Source organism: Phaethon lepturus, unplaced genomic scaffold (assembly GCF_000687285.1).
Source record: "Phaethon lepturus isolate BGI_N335 unplaced genomic scaffold, ASM68728v1 scaffold2352, whole genome shotgun sequence".
NCBI classification, from domain to species: Eukaryota; Metazoa; Chordata; class Aves; order Phaethontiformes; family Phaethontidae; genus Phaethon; species Phaethon lepturus.
This window is the reverse complement of record NW_010522419.1, coordinates 1,222-29,146: the sequence shown is the minus strand read 5'-3', so window position 1 is coordinate 29,146 and position 27,925 is coordinate 1,222. Positions and strand designations below refer to the sequence as shown.

Here is a 27,925-nt window from a genome sequence, read left to right as displayed (position 1 = left end):
TCTGTGCTGTTGTGGGAACAAATTCATCAGCATTTGCCAAGTGCTTTTACTAAATGTTTGAATGGCAGCAGTACAAAAACCGCAAAACTTTATTATCCATACAAATATCTTCACAGCATGCATGTCCATTACTGTTTTAAGCTTTATTTTGTTTCCAGGTAATGTTGGAAATGTAGGAAACACACTTCAACAACAACTACTAAGTAACACCACTAGCCTTTCTTCTGCTAGCAATACTGAAGCTGGTCTACACGGCGTTCTTGAGATCCAAGATATTATGTGGTTGAAAAGAAAATAAAGTGGTCAACAAACGTGAGGTCAAATGAAGGGTTCGGACAAGTCCGTATTCTGTCTGTCTCAACTGCCTGTAGCCTAAGGAAGAGCATAAGAACATGGCAAAATACACTGCTGGTGTGCTGCCCATGCCTCCGGTGATTTGTGGCTCAAGGTGCCAATATGGTACCAGAAGCGACATTCGATCATTTTATTTTCACTTCATCTTCTAAACAGTCACCGTCTTACCCTAAGAATTTTTTCTCCGCATTTTATTGGTAATAAAAGACATCACAAGGCTCCCATAGGCCTCCAAGGAGGGTAACAGTCCTTCTGTGTTTGCTTGCCTGCATTCAAATCCAGAGAACAGCAGGAAAATTGCAACGGATACTGGCAAATCATGGATCCTCTGTGAACTGTTACCATGTCCCAACTATACTTTTTCTTTCCTCATACCTCATGCAACCAGTCCTTTTTGACTGGTCTTACCTTATGATGGGAGCAACAACTCATTCTGTGCATTCAAAGCAACAAGCCCCTGGTAAGAAGTGCTGAACCTAGGGCAGCTCGCATGCACACAACATACCTGATGCAAACCTTCGTCAGTGGGTGCTCAGGAACTGCGCCGAGCCATGTATCTTAGAGGAAAGTATGTAAAGGTTTTCTTGTTTTAGACGTGATGGTGCTTGCCCTCAGGACAGGGTGCTGGAAGGGGCTTCCCCATACCCAGTAACATCCCCTCTCCTTTTCAACTGCAGAAGATGGAAGACGACCCAAGCTCTTAGGTATCATTTACTGTTGGAATCTTTCGGATATACTTTTGATTCCTAACTTGTCCCTAAATGGCCAGAAATGCCAGCATGAGCTGGCAGGCTTTCTACAGACTGGCCATCTATGATGAATCAATAGGCAGCCACCAGTCCCAGAAGAAAAGCATTTGTTACAATCTCCTGAAAGCCCCATGATGACCAAAAGGCTGCAAAAATCTTACAAAAGCAGAAAAAGTCATAGCTCCAAACTGTGCTCCAAAATAATATCATTTTGTAAAAAACACACAAATAGACAAGCCACAAGGCTGAAAGCCACTGTTTGTAGCAACTGCAGTTAAAACTGGATCCTCTTAATAGCAAAGCCCTTACTGAAGTTTTTATGCACTTACTTCTTCGTTGAAAATTGTCAGGAAGAAAAAGCAACTCCATCCCAGCTGAAACCAGTACAAGAATCTATGCTAAAATAATTAAAGCCACCATGGCAGTTGAGTTACTAATGTAATTTGCAACTACTCGGCCTTAGAGCTGGAATGTTGCAATTACAGCTCTTTGCAAAAGGTAGTATAATGTTTTGGACCCTTTTCTTCTCCCTCAAGCTGCTTTACGAAGTATAAACAGAGAGGTTGACATTGTATCTTAACTCAGAATCTTCAGTGCTGAGGAACTGGATTAGACGGATATTATGAGTATTAAGTAAGGCGGTTGCCCACATAATGACTTCCAAGATACAACGACCATATCCTCACTTTTGTAGCATGCAACAAATTATCATAGTTTTAGTACACATCTGTGCTGTAGCTTATTAATGTAAAATAAAGGGAAAAATGTAAACAATTAAGCTAAGAAATATGGTATCACTTTGAATTCTCTGCTTTTCTTTGACATTTTTATTTATTCCTACAAGAATTAAGACATGAGCTTAAGTATAATAAAGTTTAGCAGTCTTAAGAGACCTCGGGGAACCTGGGAATTCTGGGATCCACTTCTGGTCCAAGCAGACCCGTTTGTAACTTCTCAGTCTGATAATTGATCTCTCTGCTTCAGTTTCCTCAACCCTAAGAGGAAGGTAATGCTTAGGGAGCTTCTCAAAATCTGAGAGAAATGATACATTAATTAATAAAGTATGTCTGCGTAAGAAAATTAAAGATACACTCTCCAAAATACCTTTAGTCTATTAGCTATGCTAACTCTTGGGAAGAAAGGAAGCCAGACTTCACAGCCTCCAACATCAAGCTGAAGACAGGAGTCATCCTAGCTAAGCACTCTACCCATTGACTATTTGGTGGCAAGAGGAGAATCAGCAGCTTCACTGATTTTCATAAGAAACAAGTGACCTTATCAAATCGTTTAAATCCTAGGGTGTTTCCTACGAGTATATAGCTACCAAATTCTTTTCCATCTCCATCCCTCAACATTTCTTCTTGGACCTAACTTAGATCAAACTTGGTTTCTCAAAATTTCTTAGATACCGAACTCTTCCATACCATTCTTGTAGAATCTGTGTGCAGCAGGGCACCTAAAATTATGGATGCCGCACTCATGTGCCTTGTGAATGTAACCCCATCACAGACCTATTTCGCACAAGTCATGATGCCATGTAACTAATCTGTCCACATCCAAAAGATAATCTACACCAGTCAGTAAGTTTTTTTTAAAACATAAGCTTTTAGCAGATTTTTTTTCTAGTTGAAGATGTCCCTGCTCATTGCACAGGGTTGGACTAGATGACCTTAAGAGGTCCCTTCCAATCCAAAGATTCTATGATCCTATGATGATTCCATTATTTTTTTCGTGTGTGTGACTACAACTATGATTAAGCCAGTCTAGAAAACATGTCTAGCTAGAAAAATATCTGAAGTAGATAAACTGCTGATTTTCTGCTGGAGTGAGGGCAGCCTATGAACTGCTCGATGATAATCCTGTAAAAAGATACGGAATTTTTATTCAAATAGACATGCTAGATACTAAGTGCATAGCGCAGATTAATACACCAAAAGGATCCACAAGTAAATGGTACAGCTTTCTCTTCCCTTCCTTCTTCCCCAAGCGTTAGAACGCACACTAAACAGTAAAAGCACCACCCTGAATGACCAGCTTATTAAAGTGTTCAGACTTGCGATAACACAAAATTACAAGCAGTCCAGAATTGCTATGCTGCAATTAGAGGACAATTATCTTCACTTTTAAGAGTTAAGGGCTTAGATTTTAAATGCAAGTGACCCTTCCATATTTCAGCATGGAAGATTTCCCGATATATGGTAGGACATTTAGATGAAATGTTGTGTCTCATCACCACTTCTTGAAGAGAAGCCCGTAAGAATGACAGGAGTTCTTTTGCATTGCTCAACTGTCTTGAATTTATTAAGGCTCTTCAATGTGAAGTCTCTGTTTTACAGAGAAACCACCTGGCAGTTCTTTAGGAGATACTTTGCTAACAAAATATCAGAGATCCCGATCAGAGACCAGATGTAAACTCCAGGTCTTGGTCCAGTCACTTAAGTTTAATCAACAAGGAAAAATGAGTAATTCTGATACTGCCTTCTGATACTACTCTCCTTGTAGGAGACTGGGGTCCTGTAATAGCTAATCTGGTTTCATCCATACTCCTGATTCATTTCCAGAAGAGTGAAATGAAAACAGTAGGAGATAAGACAACACAGCGGCAAAAAGGATTAAAAAAGAAGTCACAATCTGCCTTTTTCTGCTAGCATTTGATTCTTTACAGACATATTTATATGACAGGGAACTGTACTTTACATATGAATTAATACTATAGTCCTTTTCTTCTTTTTTTCCAGATGATGAAATTTGTAATTCTCCCATAGGCAGGGGATATGTATACAGCTTATATTGTCTTAAGCAAATTTACAATATTTGACAACAAAAACTCACTGTTAAAATTGCTGCTTCAGTTTAATTATACATTCTATCAGGACATTATTTTTAAAGTTAAAGTTGTTGCAAGCCTCCCTCGCTGGATCCCTTGCTAGTTCACATACACATAACTTATTTAACACAATCTGATTTCTCATCAGATTGCATTGTCAAGTTCTGGACCGAAGAACATTGATGCTCCATTCTAATTTAGTTGGTTTTCAATACGTTCCTCTAGATCCTTATTTATAAACCTTGAACTTGCAGGAAAATATTAAGCCATCACAATTTACATTGATAAAAAAGATTATTATATGGCTTAGCAGTAAGAGTTTAGAATATCGGTATTTACAACAATGCACTTCACAGGAGTATGGAGATTGTGTCCCCAACTTACTCAAAAGCAAAGGCTGATGCCACTCTTGTTACCTAGTAGAGGAGGAAGCTGCACCAAATCTAAAGCAGATCTCCTGTCGGCACATTTCAGATAAGAGTGCAAAAATTCATTTCTTCATTTCACCACAGAAACCTGCAAAAACAGTGACACGTACCTAACAGAAAAGGCAAACCTTTCTCTTTTCTGCATAGACACGTACTGAAGGCTACAACTTCTTAGTATTTCTAAACCTTACCCTAAAATAAAAAATGATTACTTGTGTCAGCAACATAAAAACTAAATGGTTGTTAGTTACCAAAATGACAGGGTTGTCATGATTACAAGGAGTTGTCTATTTTGTTCTTTTCACATTTTTTAATTAATAGAGGAATACCAATCTAAAATTGCTATAGTTCAGAGACAAAAGATGCCAGTACTTCCAGTCTGTTCAAGAGCAATACACTGGCTTCAGAATAACATACTTCACAAGCACGTACTTCAGCAACTCTCAAACTTCATTTGAGAAGCCAGCCCATCCAAGGTTAGACTACAGGAACTGCCACCTCCACAAATATTATGAAGTATAATTTCACTTCTTTTTTTTTAAAAGGTATCTGTGGGGGTTTTTTGAGCAATGGCTTTCCGGCCTTAGAGCACAAGTGATTTAGGAAGCAATCCAGCTGCATGTAAGGGTAGGCTGACTTGTTTTCTTTCTCAGATTCTGGGGCATCTCTGTTCTCCACTATGTAAGAGACACAAAATGCTTTATAGCCCAGTTTCTAAACAAGTTATGTTCTTGATTTCTTTATTAGGAAGCCAAATGCATTCGAGGCAATGATGAAACTGTGAGGATCAAAATATATTCCGTGTGTCTGCTGCATGCAGAATAGGTTCTGTGTCCCTTAGTTACCAGGTCCAGTGTGAAAACAATCTTGACGCGTCTGAAGGATTTCAACTGCTGTATCAGTCCTAAATTTTGATTCTGACACGTTATGACCACGGCTGCTGTAACATTTTCTGAATTACACAGCAGAAACAATTTTATTCAATTACGTGGTGGGATACAGCCTCCTTGAGGCATAGCTAATAATCAAAGAGCAAGAATCGCAGGTTCTTCAGGCCGTGAGGTATGCTGAGGCATCGCTCTCAAAGGAAAACACAAAATCCTGTGTTGCAAAACTCTTCTGGAAAGCCACATGAAAACCTGTTCTTAGAATAGAGGAAGTTTAAACTTAGGAACTGCTTATCAACAAAAATAGGAAGAGAATGCAACTTCTCTAACCAGAATCGTCCACAGTAACAGCTAGCCAGCACTTCACATTCTCTCTGAAAGAAATAGCATGAAAATACACATTTCCACTTTGATGGTTTATTTCCAGCCATTTTAAGGTATAGGGGATTATTTTGCGCACTGATTGGATGATACATACGGTCTCTTTCATTTACACAGCAAATGGTTATCAAAACTTGTTTCTTCTATTTTGGGATTTTAGTTTTTGCTCACACACAACACTGAAACATGAGATTCTTGGGGACAAGGATCAGTACTTTCTGAAAAAAACAGTAATAAAAAAACCCGTAATCAGACAGTTAGCTTTCACATACCTCAGACTGAACACCCAAAAGTTCAGACCTTCAGAATCAACTTCTTGATTCTGAGCGTTCAAGCTTAAAGGATGCTCTTTGGAAAAAGAATGTGCATTACCATGAGTGGAACAGAATCTTTGGCAGCTGTAGCAGAACATCTCACAATTCACCTGCTTCCCATATTAAGCAATTGCTACAATCTCAAGCTTCCATAAAAGCAACAGGAAGTTTGGAATACTTAAGTTAGTAAGGTACCGGAAATGACTGGCAAAATAAAAGTCTATCAATCAGATAGACAAACTATGAACAAGAAATACTTTTATGTCCCAAAACGTGCAAGACTACTATATACATGTAATACATGGATCTCCTTCTCTGGGATGAATGCCATTTTATTATTACAAGTACATAACCCAAAAGAGCTTTACTATGCAGACAAGGTATTGTAACTGCATAAAATTGTTTCAATAAATCAATGCAGGATCTATCTGCCAGAGAATTAGTGGTATTTTTTTTTTTTTAAATCATGTATTTTAGTAGTACTTTTCAAGTTACTTAAGTAACAACTCTGTTGCTGTGTCAAACTCTGTAGTAATTACTTTGATTAGATGAAGTTTCCCTTGGGAAAGGTTTTCTGGGGTACCCCTACTGGAGAACTACAGTGAACAGTTCAATGTAAGAACATATTGGCAAAAAGATGTATGCCGAACTGGTGGTCCAATAAGCTAGTCTTACAAATACACCTTTGAGGTATGTAAGTGCCACTGAAGAAATGTCATTAAAAACAGTCATAGCCCTGACATTACTATATAAGCAAACTATGTAAGGTGTACCTGAGCTCAAAAAGCACCTGTGACTCAGCTAGTAATTAATGGATCACAAAGCTTAGAAATTAAAAAAAAAAAAGAAAAAACCCAACAGATCATCATCCTCCCCAAATGGAAGATAATCATGGGAATGTTAAAAACATTACTGAAATCTCATCTAAATAGCAATATGACAATTAACTAACAAAAGGTCCTGTTAATTTTTTTGTAATGCATTAGAGAAAAGTCTGGAAGGTATTAATGATTCAAGTGTTTGTGATCATATTGCTAACATGTGGGGTTTTTTTCCCACTCTACACCAGCAGAAGTCACTTCAGAATGTTTACTAGCTTTCAGTACTAGCTGTAACAGTCTGGTTTCAAAATCCCTATATCCTTTGTTGAAATCACTGGTTCCTTTAATAACACAACACTTAATCCTCAGCTTTTCAACAGGCTCCTAGAGTCCCACCACTCACAGAACAATCCTCAAAGAAATTTTGAAGTAATTTCTTCACATTTCTCAGTGCATTGCCCATATTCAGTCTTTCTTATGTCACCAGCCAGGCCCTATCTAGCATGACTGAGAACTGCATAGACAGCACCAGGCTCTCCAAGGCCATGTAGCACTGGGCCACGTGCTTTCCTTGTAGGTACAGAAAATCTAAAGCTTCGTAAGTGACCTTGTCTATGAATGACTCCAGTCTCACCCTCAATACAACAAACTAGGGAATTCAAATCCTAATACAAGACAGGTGTTTGAGTTCAAACTCCTGTTTGAATGGAGAACTCCATTTGAATGGAGAAGATACATAATCCACATTTTAAATTAGTCAGCCATGGTTGAAGGGGGGTGGAAGGGGTGGGGAAATGGTTCCAGGTGTTACAATGCCCTCATAACAAGCAGTTAAATGTATAAGAATACAGAAAACTTCTGTCTAAGCTCTACTTTAGAACAGCAGAAGAAATCACAGAACAAGACGAAATTATATCTACAGCTTTACTGAATTCTCTTTTGAATACAAAATAGCTGTTGTATTGGATAAGGCAATAATGTCCATGGTTTCTTTGTATAAATATGTGCAAAATAATCTTTTATAGTTTTTAAAAATAACATTAGTGTTCTGTTCTCTTCTTGTTGTCCTTCCTTATCTTTTTGCTCTTTCCTGCTTGTTTAGATGATTCTTCCTGAAATGAAAAACAAACATTTCAAAATTTAAACAACATTCTTATATACCTTGAGCATTCTCTCAAGGACACCCATGAGAATTATTTTTAACATGAACAGTGTTCATAGTTCACTGGGATTTATGAAATTTTTGAATTGTATAATATTTATCCAGTTTCATTAATTTGTCTGCTTATCTTGCACTTAGAAACTTCTGCCTTCAGCAATGATAAAATTATAGACACAGCTATGACAAAATTATAGACACAGCTATGACAACAGAAGCATACAATGTAAAAGTAATAGAAGTAATTTCCACTCAAGGAAGAGGTTACCAGTATAGGAATACTTCTACACTATACTGCAACACTCCTCCTAGTATGGATGTGGCCTTATCAAAAGATATATTGTACACCAGTACATTAAAACCAATTCCCTAAGTGAAACAAACCTACACTGGGAAAACCAAAATTTTGCCTGTTTTGCTGGATCAACATCGGAATATACAGCTTACTCTGACAGCCAATTCTGAAAAACAAGACTTTTCTTCAGTAGGCTTTCATCATAAGCGCTCCCCAAAATGGTGAAAGAATCTGCCACTACATCTGACATAACCTGGGACATTTTAATCTACTCCCTTGTACTGCTGCACATGGGAGGGAAATAGACCCTAACAGGATGTTTGAACTCTGCTATTCTGAAAAGAGTTACCTAAAGTAATATTTTTTCCAAGAGCCACATCTATGGTAATAGAATAATAATTATTGTAAATTCCATCTGTTATTTTTCTGATGGACACTGGTTAACAAAATACGTTTGTTAATACACAATAAAGAAACACAGTCTGATTTAAGTTGTTAAGAATAGAAAAAAAAAAGAATTCATTTCAACCTTCTCTTGCGAGTCAATGTTTAAAAGTCTTGTTAGTTTCCTTTTATTTTATGAGCAATGCTTTCAAATAAGAGAACATTAATAAACTGCCAAGAAGGTGAATCAGTAAGTATATACAAGTACCTCTAAAATGCAAAAGCAAATAACTGAAAAGTGCAGGGGGAGGAATTGGGAAGACTGCTCAGCTTTCAGCCACAGTAATCTTAGATACTGTCGTATAAAAAGGAAAACTGACATGCTTTTTCAAGTAGCCACTGGCAATTATTTCCCACTGTCTTAAACTTTATATTGTTAGCAATTACATGCTATGATGTACATAGACACATCCAATATGCTGTTCCGAGAATGAAGAAAAGAAATGTTGCAAACCAAGAATATTAGTTAAGTGACTTAAGGCCCTTAAGAAGTAAGGGACTTCGACTTCTTTAAGAAGTAAAATGCCATTTAAAGACATTTGGAACTTCGTCTCCCAAGTTATTTAAGCTCCTTTGAAACATTCTCCCTTAATCTTTTCTGTAACAGTTAATGTTACTTTGTTTGAATTCTTCGAATCTAGATTTATTTTTTTTTTTAATGGTGTCTATCATCTATAATTCTGAAAACTTTTTTGGGCCTAACAGAGCTTCCAATTTTTAAAATATCTACTAGTTACAGTGATTCCAACATTCAGTCTGCCTACACACTACAACTGGTGGCACAACCTGCATGAGAAGAAGCAGCTTCCAGTTTTCTGAACACACAGAAAGAGGCATTTCCCTTTCCCATTCTCCCACAACCCTCAAATTTGTGTTCTGGACCCATGCCCTCAACTGCTGCCACCCTCCCCTTGCACACCCCACACTTACAAAGCAGGTCACTAACTTCTTTGGAAGTTCTTTGGGAGTCTTTGCACTGATCCTGCACATACTATCAGTGCACCAAAGCAACCGGAGGATGATACAGGTAGTATCACTTTTCCTCTGGCTTCATTTAACAGCGACAATTTACACAAGTTCACATACAAATGCCTTAATTCTAAGTGGCAGAAACTTACCACTGAATGTACATAGTTGTATTCCACAAGTACATTTCTTGCACAATTGTTTATATGTTTAAAACGATCTGGTCCTAAGAGAATACCTCCATACCAGCGGGATACCACAACTAACACATTGTGGACATTCAAAATCTGGGTTAACAAAAAAAAAAAAAAAAAAAAAAAAAAATTGTTATTTTTTACTTGAACTTTTTACTGTTGACACCTATTTCAAACACAGAGAAAAATCTATCATCTTGCATTTTTAAGAACTTTCAGTCAGGTCTGTGTCACACGTATTATCAGATGGTAACAAATAATGACAAGCCAGCAGTTGTGGTAAGTTTCCTTCTCCAAGCTCCCACCCAAAGGTAAATGCAAAGTAAAACGAGTCAATATATCCCTCAGAAAGGGTGCAAAGCTTTCTCATGTGTGCTACAGTTGCTCATTCATGTGTCAGAGGCTTCAAGCATTACTTAAAGGGAAAATTACTGAGTTACATTTATTATTCTTTGATATGATGAATTATTTTTTCCAGAGAACCTCTGTCACTAAGCAGATTGTCTGTCCACATTTTCGGAAGTGTTGGTGGATGAGGCTAATAACAGCCAGGGGATAGGCATTATACATACTTAAAATGCCATAAGCTAGCACTGTTGCCAACATGCAGGACTTTACAGCAGCACCTGGATAATACATAAAAACCTCTGTATTTTCGAGGTTTGAGTCTCAGTCCTTTACAACCAAGCAGTTGCTTTCTGAGAAAAAGGAATTTATAAAGCTCACACAAGATGAAATAACTATATTAGCAATTGGGATTGAAAGGAACAAAACAACCTTTATACAGCTTTTTAAGACTGTAAGTAACAAAATCAAGTACAGAGTTAAACAGAAGTGATGATTTCTTTTAACTGCAGTTAAAGGAAAGAAACATGGAAGGCCTTCAACAGCTTTACTTTTCGCAAAATCTAAATGTGACTTGACTAGACTTGAAAACAAGCATTTATTCCGCCTTACAGCAATTCTGTGCTCAAGATGTCCCCATCATCAGCAAACACTAGTAACACAGGGAATGTCAACTGACTAAGTATCAAACACACATCTTGTCAAAATATAAGATATATGTTACTGCATGGAAACATGTAGTCACAATTACCAGTTAGCATTTTTGCTCAAAGTAGTCCTGCATGATTAGTGGCCACGATGCTGAATTTGTCCCTCAAAGGCAACTGAAATCTCTGTGTAAGGTCTTCACTTACAAACAGCTTTCTTTTAAGTCCTGTACGGTACTACACAATGCACACAGATGGCTTGGAGCCAGACAGAGCAAACATAGCTTTATTTGCATAAGGCTGAGCGAAAACACTGTGGTCTGCAAGATATCAGGGTGGTTTGGTAGAGGTGAGAAAAATCCCTTAAGAGCTAGCTATCAATAAAGCATGCTAACAACCATTCGTCATCTCCGTTAAGGAGTAAAATATATATATTTCACTCATTTGAACAATACTATTAGAAGATTCTATCATTGTTTGTGAAAACAGAAATATTCTTAGAATTTTAAAATTAAAAGGATAATGTAAAAAAAAAAGAAAGAAGGATTAGGGCAGGCATAAAGTCTATGTATAGCAACTGTTCACAGTAAACAGGATGTCATAGTGGGGAAATTTTGTAACTCTAACTTTAGGTTCGAAAGAATTAATCTAAAATACAGATTCTTGTAACCGGAAAATGCTATCTTGACTGAAGTGCTAGGTTTATCTGAGATGAGATAAGATTTTTATTGCAAAAGAACAACTGTAAGTACAGCAACAATAAGTGTATTAAACCACCTAATTTTCATGCCCCTATCACAGAATCACTTAGGTTGGAAAAGACCTTTAAGATCATCAAGTCCAATCATTAACCTATCACTGCCAACTCCATAACTAAACCATGTCCCTAAGCACCTACATGTCTTTTAAATACCTCCAGTGCTGGTGACTCCACCAGCAGCCTGACTTCCCTGGGCAGCCTGTGCCAATGCCTGACAACCCTCACAGCGAAGAAATCTTTCCTAGTATCAAATCTAAACCTCCCCTGGTGCAACTTGAGGCTGTTTCCTCTCGTTCTATCACTTGTTCCTTGGGAGAAGAGACCAACACCCACCTCACCACAACCTCCTTTCAGGTAGTTGTAGAGAGCAATAAGGTCTCCACTCAGCCTTCTCTTCTCCAGACTAAACAACCCCACTTCCCTCAGCCAGTCCTCATAAGACTTGTGCTCCAGACCCCTCACCAGCTTCATTGCCCTTCTTCGGACACGCGCCAGCAGCTGCATGTCCTTCGTGTAGTGAGGGGCCCAAAACTGAACACAGGATTTGAGGTGCGTCCTCACCAGCGCCAAGTACGGGGCGGGGCGGGGGGAATCACTCCCCTACTCCTGCTGGCCACACTATTGCTGATATAGGCCAGGATGCTGTTGGCCTTCTTGGCCACCTGGGCACACTGCTGGCTCATATTCAGCCAGCTGTCAACAAATACTCCCAGGTCCTTTTCAGCTGGGCAGCTCTCCAGTCACTCCTCCTCGAGCCTGTAGCGTTGCATGGGGTTGTTCTGACTCAAGTGCAGGACCCAGCATTTGGCCTTGTTGAACCTCATACAACTGACCTCAGCCCATCGATCCAGCCTGCCCAGATACCTCTGCAGAGCCTTCCTGCCCTCAAGTAGATCAACACTCCCACCCAAGTTGGTGTTGTCTACAAACTTACTGAGAGTACACTCAATCCTCTCATCCAGATCACTGATAAAGAGATTGAACAGTGTGACTTGTGACTATGTGAACAGTGTGACAGTCACACTTGTGACCGGCTGCCAACCTGATTTAACTCCAGTCACCACAACTCTTGGGGCCTGTCCATCCATCCAGTTTCTTGCCCAGCAAAAAGTACATCTGTCCAAGCCTTGAACAGACAGTTTCTCCAGGTGAATGCTGTGGGAAATGGTGTCAAAGGCTTTACTAAAGTCTAGGTAGACAACATCCACAGCCTTTTGCTCATCCACTAAGCAGGTTACCTTGTCATAGAAGGACATCAGGTTAGTCAAGCAGCACTCGCCTTTCATAAACCCATGCTGCCTGGGCCTGATCACCTGGTTGTCCTGTACATGCCACATGATGGCACTTAAGATAACCTGCTCCATAACCTTCCCCAGCACAGAGTTCAGATTGACAGGCCTTTAGTTCTCCAGATACTCTTTCCAGCCCTTCATGTAGATGGGTGTCACATTTGCTAACTTCCAGTCAACTGAGCAGCACCCGCCTTTCATAAACCCATGCTGCCTGGGCCTGATCACCTGGTTGTCCTGTACATGCCACATGATGGCACTTAAGATAACCTGCTCCATAACCTTCCCCAGCACAGAGTTCAGATTGACAGGCCTTTAGTTCTCCAGATACTCTTTCCAGCCCTTCATGTAGATGGGTGTCACATTTGCTAACTTCCAGTCAACTGGGACCTCGCTGGTTTGCTAAGACTGCTGATAAATGTAGGTGGCTTGATGAGCACTTTCACCAGTTCCCTCAGTACCCTTGGCTGGATCCCATCTGGCCCCATAGACTTGTGTGTGTCTACGTGCTGCAGCAGGTTGCTAATCATTTCACCTTGGACTATGGGGTCTTCATTCTGCTTCCTGTCCCTGTCTTCCAGCTCAGGGGGCTGGGTACCCAGAGAACAACTGGTCTTACTATTAAAGACTGAGGCAAAGAAGGCATTAATTGCCTCATCCTTTTCCTCATCCTTCGTCACTATGTTCCCCCCCGCATCCAATAAAGGACGGAGATTCTCCTTAGCCCTCCTTTCACTGCTACTGTATTTCTAGAAACATTTTTTCATTGTCTTTTATGGCAGTAGCTAGATTAAGTTCTAGTTGGGCTTTGGTCCTTCTAATTTTCTCCCTGCATAATCTCATGACATCCTTGTAGTCCTACTGAGTTGCCCACCCCTTCTTCCACAGGTCATAAACCCTCCTTTTTTTCCTGAGTTCCAGCCAAAGCTCTCTGTTCAGCCAAGCTGGTCTTCTTCCCTGTCAGCTTGTCTTTAAGCACATGGGGGTGGCCTGCACCTGTGCCTTTAAGATTTCCTTCTTGAAGAACATCCAGCCTTCCTGGACTCCTTCAGGACAGCTGCCCAAGGGACTCTCTCAACCAAACTCCTAAACAGGCCAAAGTCTGCCTTCCAGAAGTCCAAGGTAGCAGCTCTGCTGACCCCCCTCCTTCCTTCTCCAAGAATCAAAAACTCTATCATTTTGTGATTTCTATGCCCAAGACAGCCTCTAACCATCACATCACTCCCAAGTCCTTCTCTGTTCACGAACAACAGGTCCAGCAGAGCACCTTCCCTAGTTGGCTCCCTCACCAGCTGTGTCAAGAAGTGATCTTCCACACATTCCAGGAACCTCCTAGACTGTTTCCTCTCTGCTGTGTTATACTTCCAGCAGATGTCCAGTAAGTTGAAGTCCCCCATAAGAACAACGGCTAGCAATTGTGAGGCTGCTTATAGAATATTTCATCTGCCTCTTCAACCTGGTTGGGTGGTCTACAACAGAATCCCACCATGATACCTGCCTTGTTGGCCTTCCTCTTGATTCTTACCCATAAACACTCAACCCTGTCATCACCATCATTAAGCTCTAAACAATCAAACACTCCCTATGATACAGGGCTACCCCACCGCCTGTCCTTCCTTCCCTATCCCTTCTGAAGAGTTTATAGCCATCTATTGCAGCACTCCAGTTGTGCGAGTCATCCCACCATGTTTCCGTGACAGCAACTACATGATAGTTTTCCTGCTGCACAACAGCTTCCGGCTCCTCCTGTTTGTTGTCCATGCTGCATGTATCATATGTTATAAATGCTTATAACAGAAAAAACTACAAGACCTATGAACGTCTAGAAATCAGCCCATAAACTATTTTAACCTTTGCCTATGGGTGAAAATCGCACATTTCTGATCTCTACAGCGGTAGTCTTCCAAAACAAAAATATTCCCAGTAACTAGAACTACAGATGGAGATGATCCATATCGTAGAATCACAGAGTGGTTTGGGCTGGAAGGGACCTTTTAAGGTCATCTAGTCCAACCCCCTTGCAAGAAGCAGGGACATCTTCAACTACATCAGGTTGCTCAGAGCCCCGTCTGACCTGACCTTGAGTGTTTCCAGGGATGGGGCATCTACCACCTCTCTGGGCAACCCGTGACAATGCCTCACCACCCTCATTGTGAAAAATTTCTTCCTTCTATCTAGTCTAAATCTGCCCTCTTTTATTTTAAAACCATTACCCCTTGTCCTATCACAGAAGGCCCCTTCTGAAAGTCTGTCCCCATCTTTCTTATAAGCCCCCTTTAAATACTGAAAGGCTGCAATAAGGTGTCCCTGGAGCCTTCTCTTCTCCAGGCTGAACAACCCCAACTGTCTCAGCCTGTCCTCATAGGAGAGGTGTTCCAGCACTCTGACCATTTTTGATCATCAGTTGTATGATTTAGACACATTCATGTTTGAAAGGGGAGACTTTACGTCTAAACTGGATTTTTATGGAAGGTTAGGTGTCTAGACATAGCAAAAAGAAACAGATTAAATTATCAAAACAACTTAACTCCTTCACTCCCACTGCTTTTTGCATTTGAAGCTCTACTGCAAATTCAAATGTAAGTGTCTTTTTATTACAAGTATCTAAGGAAACCAAATGAAAGGCTATGCACGGATCAGATGTTACATTCTTTCAATGAGCTTCTTCCAGTCTTCATTTTCTATATACCATACACCACATAGTAAGCATAGGAATCAAAACTTATTTATCTTTTAAGCTGTTCAAACTATTACTACCACCCAGGAAACACTACTTGTTTCTGTGATCAAAAGCTTGGAAATCTCAATTTACTACAGTCTCTGCAACAGTCTCTGTTTTTGCTTTCACCTTTGAGAAAGCAATCATTTATTTGGCTAAAAGCAGAGTAAGAATTAAAATAATCTTCTACAAGTTTATTTACATTTTAGTAATATCTCAAATCTGTTCAAGACTTCCAGAAATCAAAGATTAATTTCTATAACCTGCATAAGATGAAGAAGACGTCCACCAGCTGCTGTCTCCCCATCATCTTCACAATCCTGTAAGAATGTCTGCTTATCTTCACAGTATATTCTTTAAAAGATAAAAAAAGAAGAAAAAAAAAACCCAAACCATAAAATAGATTCAAAAAAATGTCAATCAACTAATATTTCGACGTGATTAATGAAGTCTCAAAGATCTTTCATACGCATGTGTATCAATTCTACTTCTCCTTGAAGGACATTTACATGAAAACAGGATGAGGCTTAGGGTAAACCACAAATACTTATCTGTACAGTAGAACAAGTTTTGAGAAGCTTTTACATAGACTTCAGCTATTCCAGGTTAACTCCAGACTCATTACCAGTGTAAAGTCCCTAATAAGAAAAATCCTTGGGTTTTTAGCCTAATAATTACACCTAGCTGAAACCAATTCTATCAGATACAAATTATGGTACACACTCACAAGTTGGAAGAACTGGGACAAAAATATTATAAATAATTACTTAGGTCTATATTTAAGCAGCAGCGTGAAACTATTACTGAAATTTACTTTCAGGTTCTCTATGTCATCTCCTTCCTCAGGGAGCACTCCAGGAAACTTTAGGATGTGTTGTTTCATATAAGGCACAGCTGTCCAGGCCTAATTTTCCAGAAGTAATGCTCAGAGGTCTACTGTTTGTTACCAACTGATTTCATAACTTCTGAACTTAGTTAATACACATGTGACACAATGACAAAGAGGCTTCTGGTACTAGATGACATATATGAAGCAGAAAGTACGTTTCTGTTGCTTTTTTGAAGTGTATTTAGACAGTATGAGTGAAAGAAGCCAGACCATCATCAGCAACAACAGAAATCTCTTTACAGAAACCTTTTACTTAGGTAGACTTTTTAGTAAAGTAAGCTTTCACTTGCTCGCATTTCATGTTTCATTAGGATCACGCCAGGATGTGCACAAATGGATCAGTGTCTATACAGTCTTTTTCAGATGACTGGTTCCTCCAGTAATGAAAGGGGCTCCTTTTACGGTCACTTACATTCCTCAAAAAACCTACATTACTATCTGGACTGTGACCAATTCATTTTATACAAGCTATGTTCACAAAAATTGCCAGAGACAGACCATTGCCAAACTAATTTTTACCTGTTCCTCGTTTTCCCTGAAGTTTCTTGTATTTCAGGTGAAACTTCATATGCCAGATATCTGCAATCAGGCTTTCTGTTTCAACTCTTATTTCAACTAAATATTTTCAGCTGTTTCTAAATATAAGTCTGGGTAGAAAAAAGAAGTTACTTTACCCAGGTAAAAACACATTTAGTTCAGGATGATGCAGCATTTCCGTGCTCACACATACTATACAAAGTATAACAACACATGTTCAAATCCACATTTAGTCTTTTTCTATTCCTAATGCTGGCTTACTATCTTAACATACTTCCTACTATGCGTTCAACTTTCTTGACCTCAAATTCAAAATAAAGCCTAAAACCTTTACCATACAAATATGAAACCTATTTCCATAAACATTTAATAGCAAGGAATTTCTCTGATGTTTTTGATGAAAAATTTCATGATTTTCTCATGTCCTGCACTCATTTTGTCAAAGAACACGGGGCTGGGGGGGAGGGAGGAACAAAAAAATACTATTCATCTCTCACCTGTATGCATATATGTTGTGTGTAGCACTTGCAATTTTCTTATTCTCATGTAATTTTTCAAGAACTCTCCTTACCTTTAAAAAAAAAAAAGCTTCCTTTTATAATGGGCATTTCATAAACACCATCTCAGAATCACAGCTAAACAAACATTTCTTTAATACTATAGTGGAACAGTTTTGCACTTTGACATAAGATTAATTAAATAGTCAGTGTGATAACTCAATAAGCAGCTTCTCAGTACCATCATGTTAGTTTCAAATAATTTTTCTGGGATACTGAAAACAGCTGCTCCTTGAATTTGTACACTGTGTACATTCATGTTATTGCTGAAGATGTAGAATTGTCAAATCAGTTTACTAAACAAGAGAGACAGTAAGATCTAGAAAACATTTTTCATCAGTGTTAAGTATCTATTACACCAGCTTACTTTTTTTAACTATAAGTTTAAGCTGGAATATAACACAACTTGACATACATTTTCCCATTACACACTGCTTTTACCTATTTCACAAAAACATGTAATGTTTAGAAAGCTCCACTACATTTCATTTTGAGTTTTTGCTTTTTCCTCAAACATACTTTTTTCCCAGAATTTCCATTTCACAGAAAGAATAAAAAAAATAATGTTCTATTATGGGTCTGAAAGTGTCAGTATTTCCCAGAAAACAGATATTCCCACCATGTCCATCTCTCTGCTCTTAGTAAGTACCAAATTCAAAACATTTATCAATACCAGTTCATCTTGTCTTACAAATTAAAGAAGTTAGCAATTGTTCAACCCTTTCCAATTTTTCTAGGATAAGGAGAGCCTTGATCAAGACATTGTTTTAGACATTTATATAAATAACAGAATCACAGAATGGTAGGGGTTGGAAGAGACCTCTGAAGATCATCTGGTCAACCCCCTGCCAAGGCAGGATCACCTAGGGCAGGTTGCACAGGAACGCATCCAGTCAGGTTTTGAAGGTCTCCAGAGAAGGACACTCCACAAGCTCTCTGGGCAGCCTGTTCCAGTGCTCCATCACCCTCACAGTAAAGAAGTTTTATCTCATGTTGAGGTGGAACATCCTGTGCTGCAGTTTATGCCCATTGCCCCTCATTCTATCACTGGGCACTACCGAAAAGAGACTGGCTTCATCCTCCTGACAGCCACCCTTCAGACATTTATAGACAGTTATAAGGTCCCCTCTCAGCCTTCTCTTCTCCAGACTAAACAGCCCCAGGTCTCTCAGCCTTTCCTCATACGAGAGATGTTCCAGTCCCTTAATCATCCTCGTAGTCCTCTGTTGGACTCTTTCCAAAAGTTCCCTGTCTCTCTTGAACTGGGGAGCCCAGAACTGTACACAATACTCCAGATGAGGCCTCACCAGCACAGAGTAGAGGGGGAGGATTGTGCTGGTCACACTCTTCTTAATGCACCCCAGGATACCATTGGCCCTCTTGGCCACCAGGGCACATTGCTGTCCCATGGATAACATTGTCTACCAGGACTCCACGGTCCTTCTCCATGGAGCTGCTTTCCAGCAGGTAAACCCCTAACCTGTACTGGTGCATGGGGTTGTTCCTCCACAGGTGCAGAACTCCACACTTGTCCTCGTTAAATTTCATGAGGTTCCCTCCACCCAACTCTCCAGTCTGTCCAGATCCCGTTGAATGGCAGCACAGCCTTCTGGTGCCATCAGCCACTCCTCCCAGTTTTGTATCATCAGCAAACTTGCTGAGGGTACATTCCAACCTTCATCTAGGTCGTTGATGAAGATGTTGAACAAACCGGACCCAGTACTGATCCCTGGTGAACACCACTAGCTACAGGCCTCCAACTGGACTCTCTGCCACTGACCACAACCTTTGAGCTCTATTGCTTAGCCAGTTCTCGATCCATCTCACAGTCCACTTATCCAGCCCATACTTTCTGAGCTTCACTATGAGGATGTTATGGGAGACAGTGTCAAAAGCCTTACTGGAGTCAAGGTAAGCTACATTCACTGCTCTCTCTTCATCTACCCAGCTAGTCACTCCATCATAGAATGCTAGGAGATTGGTCAAGCACAATCTTCCCTTGGTGAATCCATGCTGACTACTCCTGATAACTTTCTTTTCATCTATGTGCCTAGAGATGGCCTCCAGAAGAAGCTGTTCCATCACCTTCCCAGGAATGGAGGTGAGGCTGACCGGTCTATAATTCCCCAGGTCTTCCTTCTTGACCTTTTTGAAGACTGGGGTGACATTGGCTTTCCTCCAGTCCTCAAGCACCTCTCCCATTCTCCAGGATTTTTCAAAAACGATGGAGAGAGGTGTTGCAACAAAATCAGCCAGCTCCCTCAGCGCTCATGGGTGCATCCCATCAGGGCCCACGGATTTGTGAGTGTTCAGTTCAGCTAAGTGATCTCTAACCCAAATCTCGTCGACCAGTGGAGAGTCTTCCTCCGTCCAGGCTTTTTCACTTATCTCCAGAGTCTGGGATTCCTGAGGAGCAGTCTTAGCCGTAAAGACTGAAGTGAAAAAGGCATTCAGTAACTCTGCCTTCTCTGCCTCCCCTGTCACCAGGGCTCCCACTTCATTCACTGAAGGTCCCACATTTTCCCTAGTCTTCCTTTACTATAAATTTAGACATTTACATAACGCAAAATTAGTATTACTTTAAGCAAAACTTTACTGAAGTTGAGAAAGCTTGGGAAAACATGCTTGCCTTCCACTCCAAAGAAAAATGTCTCTGAGGATTAATCAATATACATATTTAATATCTGTCTTAGTTATACCATGCTATTTCCAATTCTCTGCAAGGAAGTCAACTTTCTCTGGAAGAAATACAAAAATCACCTCAAATATAAGATACCTCAACGAAAAAAATCCTATTATTAAGGGAAAACATTGCTTCAGACACCTGTTTTCTCCTTTTGTTTCCCCTAAAGGGGAATATTGAAGAAAGACAACTTACATTACTTAATCACTTCCATAAATGCATTTCAATACATGGATTTAGGGTACAAAGCATATGAAATGATCATCACCTTTGGCATTACTTATTTGTCAGCTACCAGGATCCTAAAAACATACCTTAAAGATTCATTATGTGTCTGTATTAACAATGAACCTCCAAGACAGACAACTTGCAGCTAAGCAGTTCATCCTTGTTCCTGTTGTAGCTCCTGAGCCTTTTTTCCTCCTGTTTCCCTCTCTATTATTCCTGCTTTAGGGAATTAAGGGATGTAATTCTCTACATGTCAATGAGGCACCTGCTCATAAGAGACGCAAGATGCTTAAAAAACAGATCAGTTCTTAGTCTCACCTTACTACATCAATGTCAAGTGCAAAAGCCACATATATTTTAAATGTCAGAATAAGCCAAACTGAGACAAGGAAAAGCAATGGTACCAAATACAGCCTGCTACATGAAACATGCCTATCACTTTCTTTGCCCCATAAGGTTTATGGTAACATATTCTGTTATGTAAATAACTACAGTATTACTCTGGCTATCATTATTGAAAACTACTTTAGAAGTAAAGTCCCACTATTGAAAATACTCAATAAAGGAATTTACACAGCAATCTGCATACTGTCTTAAAATATCAATGAGTATCATTCTGTATCATACAGATTACGCAGATAGACCATTATGGGCACACAGTAACCTCTTCAGCTGATAAAGAAGCTAGCTTTCACTACAGGTGCAGTGTTTACCCCATTTCTCACCTCTTTTCACTTGCTTTCAGAAAAAATTAGTCCCTACCACGGTAAAGCTTCCCTGCCATCCGAAGACCAATCACCTCACACTGTACAGCAAGACTCTGTGAAACAAGATGGATTTGATACTTGGCAAATTTCTCTACTTTTATACTAACCACATTCCAAGAAGTCTTGACTGGAAAATCCTAGGTTTATTGAGTATATGTTGTCTTTTAAAAAAAAAAAATCATAAAAGAAGAAATTAAGAATGTCTTTTCATACAAAAGGGAAATGAATAACCTGCTTTAAGTGAGTACTATTTCTTCATACAGACCTTCCCTTTTGGAAACCCATGTCTGTGGGTACAGATTTCCTCCTAAGTAGGAACACTCTTACTCATAAATCACAATCAAAGAGCAAGAGTTTTGTAAAATGATAAAAGGACATTAAGCCAATGATTCCTATTTCTTCCTTTTCTAAAGTAACACAGTTCATAGGGACTTACAGTTCATAGGGACTGAGCACAGCTAAGAAAGCCCCTAAAGTGCAGTGCTACTGTAATGAAAATGGTAATGTACTGAGTATCATAAAACATCAAGTTATTCCACACAAACCTAATGAACAAAATTACTTTTACTTTGCCAGCAGCAAAAGAACAGCTCAAAAAAGCTGAAAGTGTGTTCAAAAAAGCTCAAGTTGTATCGAGATAGAGAAAAATAAGATAGATGACAAGATAGATGTGAAAAGCACAGCACATTTTTGAAGGTGTAAAAACAAAATAAATAATGATTTTTCCCCCTCAAACATACAAGAAGCTGAAGCTTACCAGAGATCTGTACTGCCAGCAGATAAATCTAATACATACAAAAGAATCACTTAAAGAAGATACAGCTGTAGCACAAAAACCTAAATGAATGTACAGTGTATATGAACTTAAAAGGTCAGAAAGGATGATATAGTGGAGCCTTACCACAGAATAAGGTTGAACAAGCTGATAACATGAATAGAAACAAATCAGCAAAACGAGGTGATATTTATGTAAAAGTTTAATGGGAACTGGAGTATGAAGCTGTTGAACTATAGCTAAAGTATCTAACATACCAGTTAAAACTCTTTCTGCAGCAGAACTGTGCATCAGTTCAGTTAAAACTGTTTCTGCAGCAGTGACTGATGCAATACCAGTATCTCAAAAGTGCTCCAGGATGGATGCAGGAAACTAAAGACCAACAAGTCTTATGTCCATACTCGGCAAGCTAATGAGGGGGAAGCAAAACACAAAAAACTACAGACAGCTTAAAATGTTACAGCTTTTGTATAGGGAAATATGCCTCAAAACTCTGTCAATCTGCCAACATTCTTTCAGGGGCACTGAGCATGTAGTAGATCTAGCTCACCTAGAATTTCAAAAAGCATCTGACAAGATCCCTTACCAAAAAAATAAAAGCTAGAATTGAATGAAAGAAAAGAGGAAAATCTTTTCAAGGTTTAACTCTCAGTTAATGACAAGAAAAGGTGACTATATCGATAGCTTCCCCATTGAACAGGGAGCATCAAAGACGACTGATGTTAGCAGATGCAAAGTGACGTACAAAGTGACTCCAAACTAGTTATTAGCATTTGCAAAAAGAGATCTTGGGTTTATAACAGACATTTCTATGAAAACACCAGCTCAGTGCTCAATAGAGGTCAAAAAAGTAAACTGAAAGGTATTACTAGGAAAAGAATATGGAAAACAGAAAAACTCTTCGCATCACTCTATAAATCCTTGGAGTGATCGCATCTTCAGTGTTGCGTATAGTTCTAGTCTGCATCTCAAGAAGGTTACAGCATATATTACACGTACCGAAATAAACCGACGGTCATCAGCCCAGAAAACAGAAAACTAAGGTGTATAAAATATGACAGATGTCTATAAAATCCAACTGCACAGAGAAATTGGAGAGGTGCAACAAAGTTATGAGTGACAGATTCACAGCAAACACAGGAAGGCATATTTTCATACAATGCTGTGGATTTTGAAAGTTAATTCTCGTGCATGAAACAATGGGACAAATTCCACAAAGGATAAAAAAAAAAACAGTAATATTAAACACAAGAATACTTTCTTTACTTTGTGTTAAACTGCTGAAAGAGGGGAAGCATGACGGGAAACAAAATGTAGCTGCTCTTTTCTAGCACTCTGTCTAGGTCTACATTCACCAATGATTCCAATAAGAGACAAAAACTAACGCAGACATTTTTTCTAGTTGTAGGCAAAAGCAACTCTAGAATCATGCTTACCCCTCTCACTTAGGTCTCGATAAAGATTTACTTATGCATTATCCAAGTGTATTTTTCAATGGAATGCCTTTCTGAAGGGAGGGGGGGGGAACATATATAAACTCATTTAATTCATTTTAATTTCATTTTCATCTACATATGGTAGACTCAGTAGCTTCCAAATATCTTATGATAAACTTGCCAATGCCCAAAAGTCAAATTTCGACGTTCTTATTCTCTGTCTCACATCTAATGCACTTAATGGTAAAGAATAGCAATATCTACCAGCTTCAACAATAAAACTAGAAAACTACCAGGAAGCATTGCAGAGCTGATATTTACAGCTATTTAGCTGACAGTAAAAGCGAGAAACTGATGACTAGTCAGACAATATTAGCACACACAGATGCAAAGACAGACAGACATATTCAGCCAATCCCAAGTATTTCAGCAGTATTTTGTGAAGCTCAAGATACAGACAAAAAGAGTAGAATTGATCTCTACTAACTTGTCTGGGTGTCACCACAGGAGACAGATGTGCCTGGAAAGTACTTCTTCGATCTGTGATTGGATTTCCATGATGTATGGATGGCAGTTCTTCATCTACTGATCACAAACAAGGAAGTGTTTGTTTTCTTTTAAGTGTGCTGAAACAATGTATATGGCTACATAAAGAATGTCTTGACTTTAAAAAAAGGATATGTTAAAGTTAAGTACACAAGATGACATACAGAACCACCAAAAATATATTGTTGGGTTGGTTTGTTGTTGGGTTTTTTTTGTTTTGTTTTTGTTTTTTTTACAACTGTTATTATCTTTATTATAATTTTAATGTTACTAATTTTACTCAAAATTCCAGCAGAAAACCAGAATCTTAAGGCCTCTCTCTTCTAAATTACTTAATCAGAATTAATAAGGGCATATTTCTTACCTTCTTGACTTGCAGATGTAATGTAATTTAACATTTTAATTGGATCTTCATGATCAGGCTGATATTCTAGGAAAAAATCATCTCCATCATCTTCATCAACTTCTTCACTGGTTTTCTTAATATCTGGTTCTATTAAGATACAAGTAGTAGAATTTATTACACTTTTTTTTGTGAGACAAGTAAGATGAAATTTCAAATTCTTCTTCTCAAAAACTCTGGCTTTTCAGTTCAAATCAGTTTGTTATTAAGAATTATGAAATGCAGAATAGTAACGTGAATCACAACAAAACCCAGAAAAGAAAAGAAGAATGTTTACCACTTCCATTAAGCATTTACAATGCTACCATTAATCTAATCCGAATTTAGAGACTAAAGAGACTAAAATAATCTGATGTTTCACAAGAACTCCAGTCATTTACTGGTCTTTTGGGGAAAAATGTAGAGCTGTTGTTCAATACTACTTAATGATGTTATAGAATCACTATGTTGGAACATCTCTCTGCACATGTTTCAAGCTCTCCGGGATTCCCAAACTCCTATTTTCCTTCATGCACAGGACATATGAAAAATAATATTCAACAGCAAAAGAGTAAATATCACACATAGTGCTCTGTCAACTGGATTTAGAGGGAATCAACCATACAGACAAGTTAATATATCACAATCCAATTTCCTATTTAGAGGGCCTATGATGTGGTGATGATGCAGTTTTTGTAACACAGGTATTTTCAATAAAAAAGCACAGGGATGATACAGCATGTTCAAAAGGCCTAGAAAAATCATTAGGTATATGCAATAGAAGCCACAAGGTTGCTGTCAAAATATCCAACAAACTTCCATGTTGGCTGTAAATCTTTCACTTCTAAGTATCCACTCCTGTAGTCACATCAATGAAAAATTACTCTTAAAATTTCTATGATGCAGTAACAAAATGCACAGTTTATTGACACACTAAAACTAGATCTTATCATGAAGAAGCACTGAAAATGTACTTTTTTTTTCCTCTTTGGACTTTTATTCCTCACAGGACTAAGCTACCATCCATGACATAGAAAAATACCTCTGTTTCCTTTTGCCACAAGTGCATGCATGCATGTCACTCATACATTTCATAGCAGTTTAGCACAAAAAACCCACTACTTTTTGAAAGAACAACTATGGATTTACACAAACTCTATCACTGTAAGAGTAACAGCAGAAGAATCACTACAACTCTAGTGATGATGTACTTATCATCACAATATAGTAAAATGCAAGTAAGATGGAATACTTGGTCATTTGTCTGTGTATTCCACTGAAGTTTATCTTCTCTTGAGGCTAATCCCAATCCTCCAAGAGTGCACTCAACACCAGAATTAATTACTGATATAAATGTTTCCTTTGCAGAACACGGGACAATCCATAATGTACTTGTGTGAAGCACTCTGTTTTCATGCAAGCAATTTAATTGCTGAGAGAACTGAGGACCTTGTTCTAGTTCACTGAGGCCACCCCCTTCCTTTTTTCCCCTACTGCTTTTTAAAAAGGGAAGCTATCACTGTAAAACAATAAGCCATGACACTGAAGACTGTTGTTTTCTGTTACTTAGATCCAATAAAAAACTGGGCATAAAGCTTTAACTTGTACTGCAATCTTATTTTGCAGTTGAACAAGAAGTAAACTGAAAAACCCGTGTATTTTCTGAAGTACCTGGATCTGATGACTGTGCCTTTTCTATCAGAACTTCTCGTATCTTCTCCACCCATAAATAAAGTATACTTTCACCAAGGTTCTGTCTGGAAGTGAAAACTCACAGTGAATAAAAAATCATTTTTGCGGATTTCACTTGGAAACTACACCAAATAACATACAGATTTTAGAGATTTCAGACATACAGAAATAGAATATTACAATCTAGGGAGATAAAGAACTTAGACAGGCTTGTGGAAAGTTCTGTCTCAGTAGTTCACTGGGTGAAACACATGATATCTGTATCATTATACACTCTACGGTTTTTGGTGGTTTTTTTTAACATTAAAAGCACCAGCACTGGGGGAAAACAGGCAACTGACAGAAACTTTCTGGCCACTAAAGAAAGGGAAAGCAACTGTGAGAAGAGTAAACTGGACAATCCTCGGTATTTTCAAAGGAATACTAAGCCAGGATGTCTAGTCTTAGAACTTACTCTGGATCAGTTTTCTCCACAAAAAGTACTGTACTGCCTGTGGTGAGTTCCTTCAGCTGCTCTGCGGCTGTAGGGGACTCTTTCCCTTCGTGTTTGGGAGGTCAGGCTCTTCCTTGGAGCAGCATCACTTCTCCTCCCCCTCAAGCAGTCAATGCACACACAGCAGAGGTTGATCTTGGTGGACCTGCGATAGCAGGTCAGTGGCAGTAGACACAGTGAAGCATTGGACTGATATGCTAGTGTTTTGGTAACAAGCAGTTCTATAGGACAGGGATGTACGGATTTAGATCTAGAAGTCCTTAGGGGGCACAGGTGTGTATTAAGGTACTGGGGGAGGATGGGATGAACACATTTTTATGTGCATATACAGAGTTAAGAAACACCGCCTTAAGGTGCAGCAGGACCCAAACAACCCAAAACACATTTCAAATGGTGTCCTGAAAAGTTGCCCTTGTAATTATATTTTAATATGTTTATGAACTGTGCATGTTCATGTCAAAAAACACCCTAAAAATCTAGAGCTGGAGGTAACTCATGGCTTAATTTTATTCTTATCGCCACCATCTGGGGTACCACATAAGTACATATCAGTGACGAAATTACATTTTTAAACTCTTACTTTGCTTAATGTATAGGGCATTATTCCTGAATGCAATCAGAAATTCAAACAAATACACATATTTTAAGAAAAATATTCAAGCAAAAATAAGGAATTTATAACCTTGTAGCTCTGTCTTCAAAATCTGGACAGACATCAGAACAATTCAATGCCCTCATTTCATGCTGCTTCTTATCATACAGAAACACTACTTTAATACATGAAGAACAGTATTTGTTTTAACGATGGAATGAGAGCAGTTAAACACTGAATAAGATTTCTCTGTTGTGCACAAGTAAATAGCAATTACTTCAGCTATAACCCAGTTTCAGTTTCTGCCTATTTGCAAATCACACTTAGTCTCAAAGGTTATGTTTCTATGCTGCTGTTTTTCTTGTCACTTGTGTCTAAGTCATGAAACAAAGCTTTGTACTGAGTAAAAGTCTTACCAGAAGAGTATCTGGAGAAAAAAAAATTCAAATATTTGCTACAATTTCTAAGAACTTTGGGTCTCCCAAAACAGACTTGTGATCTATAATTATCTGCTTTTTCCCCCTCCTTGAGAAGACAGTGACAGACAGTATAGTTCATATTGTTTTAGATGCAATTTAGATCACTAGGAACTAGAAACCTGGTAAAACACACAACATAAATGATGCAGAGTAACTACGTTTACATGACAACTATCTAGACATTGGATAGATAAAAGGCTTTCACAAACACTGTGCACAACAGTGACTACTCCAGAAACCTTTTAAACAGTCTAAAATGACATATATGGCCTGAAGTACAAACGCATTTA

General features: G+C 38.7%; 1 protein-coding gene across 1 annotated transcript; it reads right to left on the bottom strand.

The window, feature by feature from the left end:
* Nucleotides 1-7,668: 7,668 nt before the first annotated feature.
* On the bottom strand, nucleotides 7,669-26,136 carry IMPACT (impact RWD domain protein; the record flags this gene model as incomplete). The annotated part of the gene is made up of 7 exons (XM_010281791.1): nucleotides 7,669-7,873; nucleotides 9,778-9,912; nucleotides 15,843-15,933; nucleotides 17,503-17,576; nucleotides 23,939-24,033; nucleotides 24,362-24,490; nucleotides 26,051-26,136. Coding segments are annotated over 7 exons (682 nt in total), but the record flags the coding sequence as incomplete, so codon positions are not given.
* Nucleotides 26,137-27,925: the final 1,789 nt, after the last annotated feature.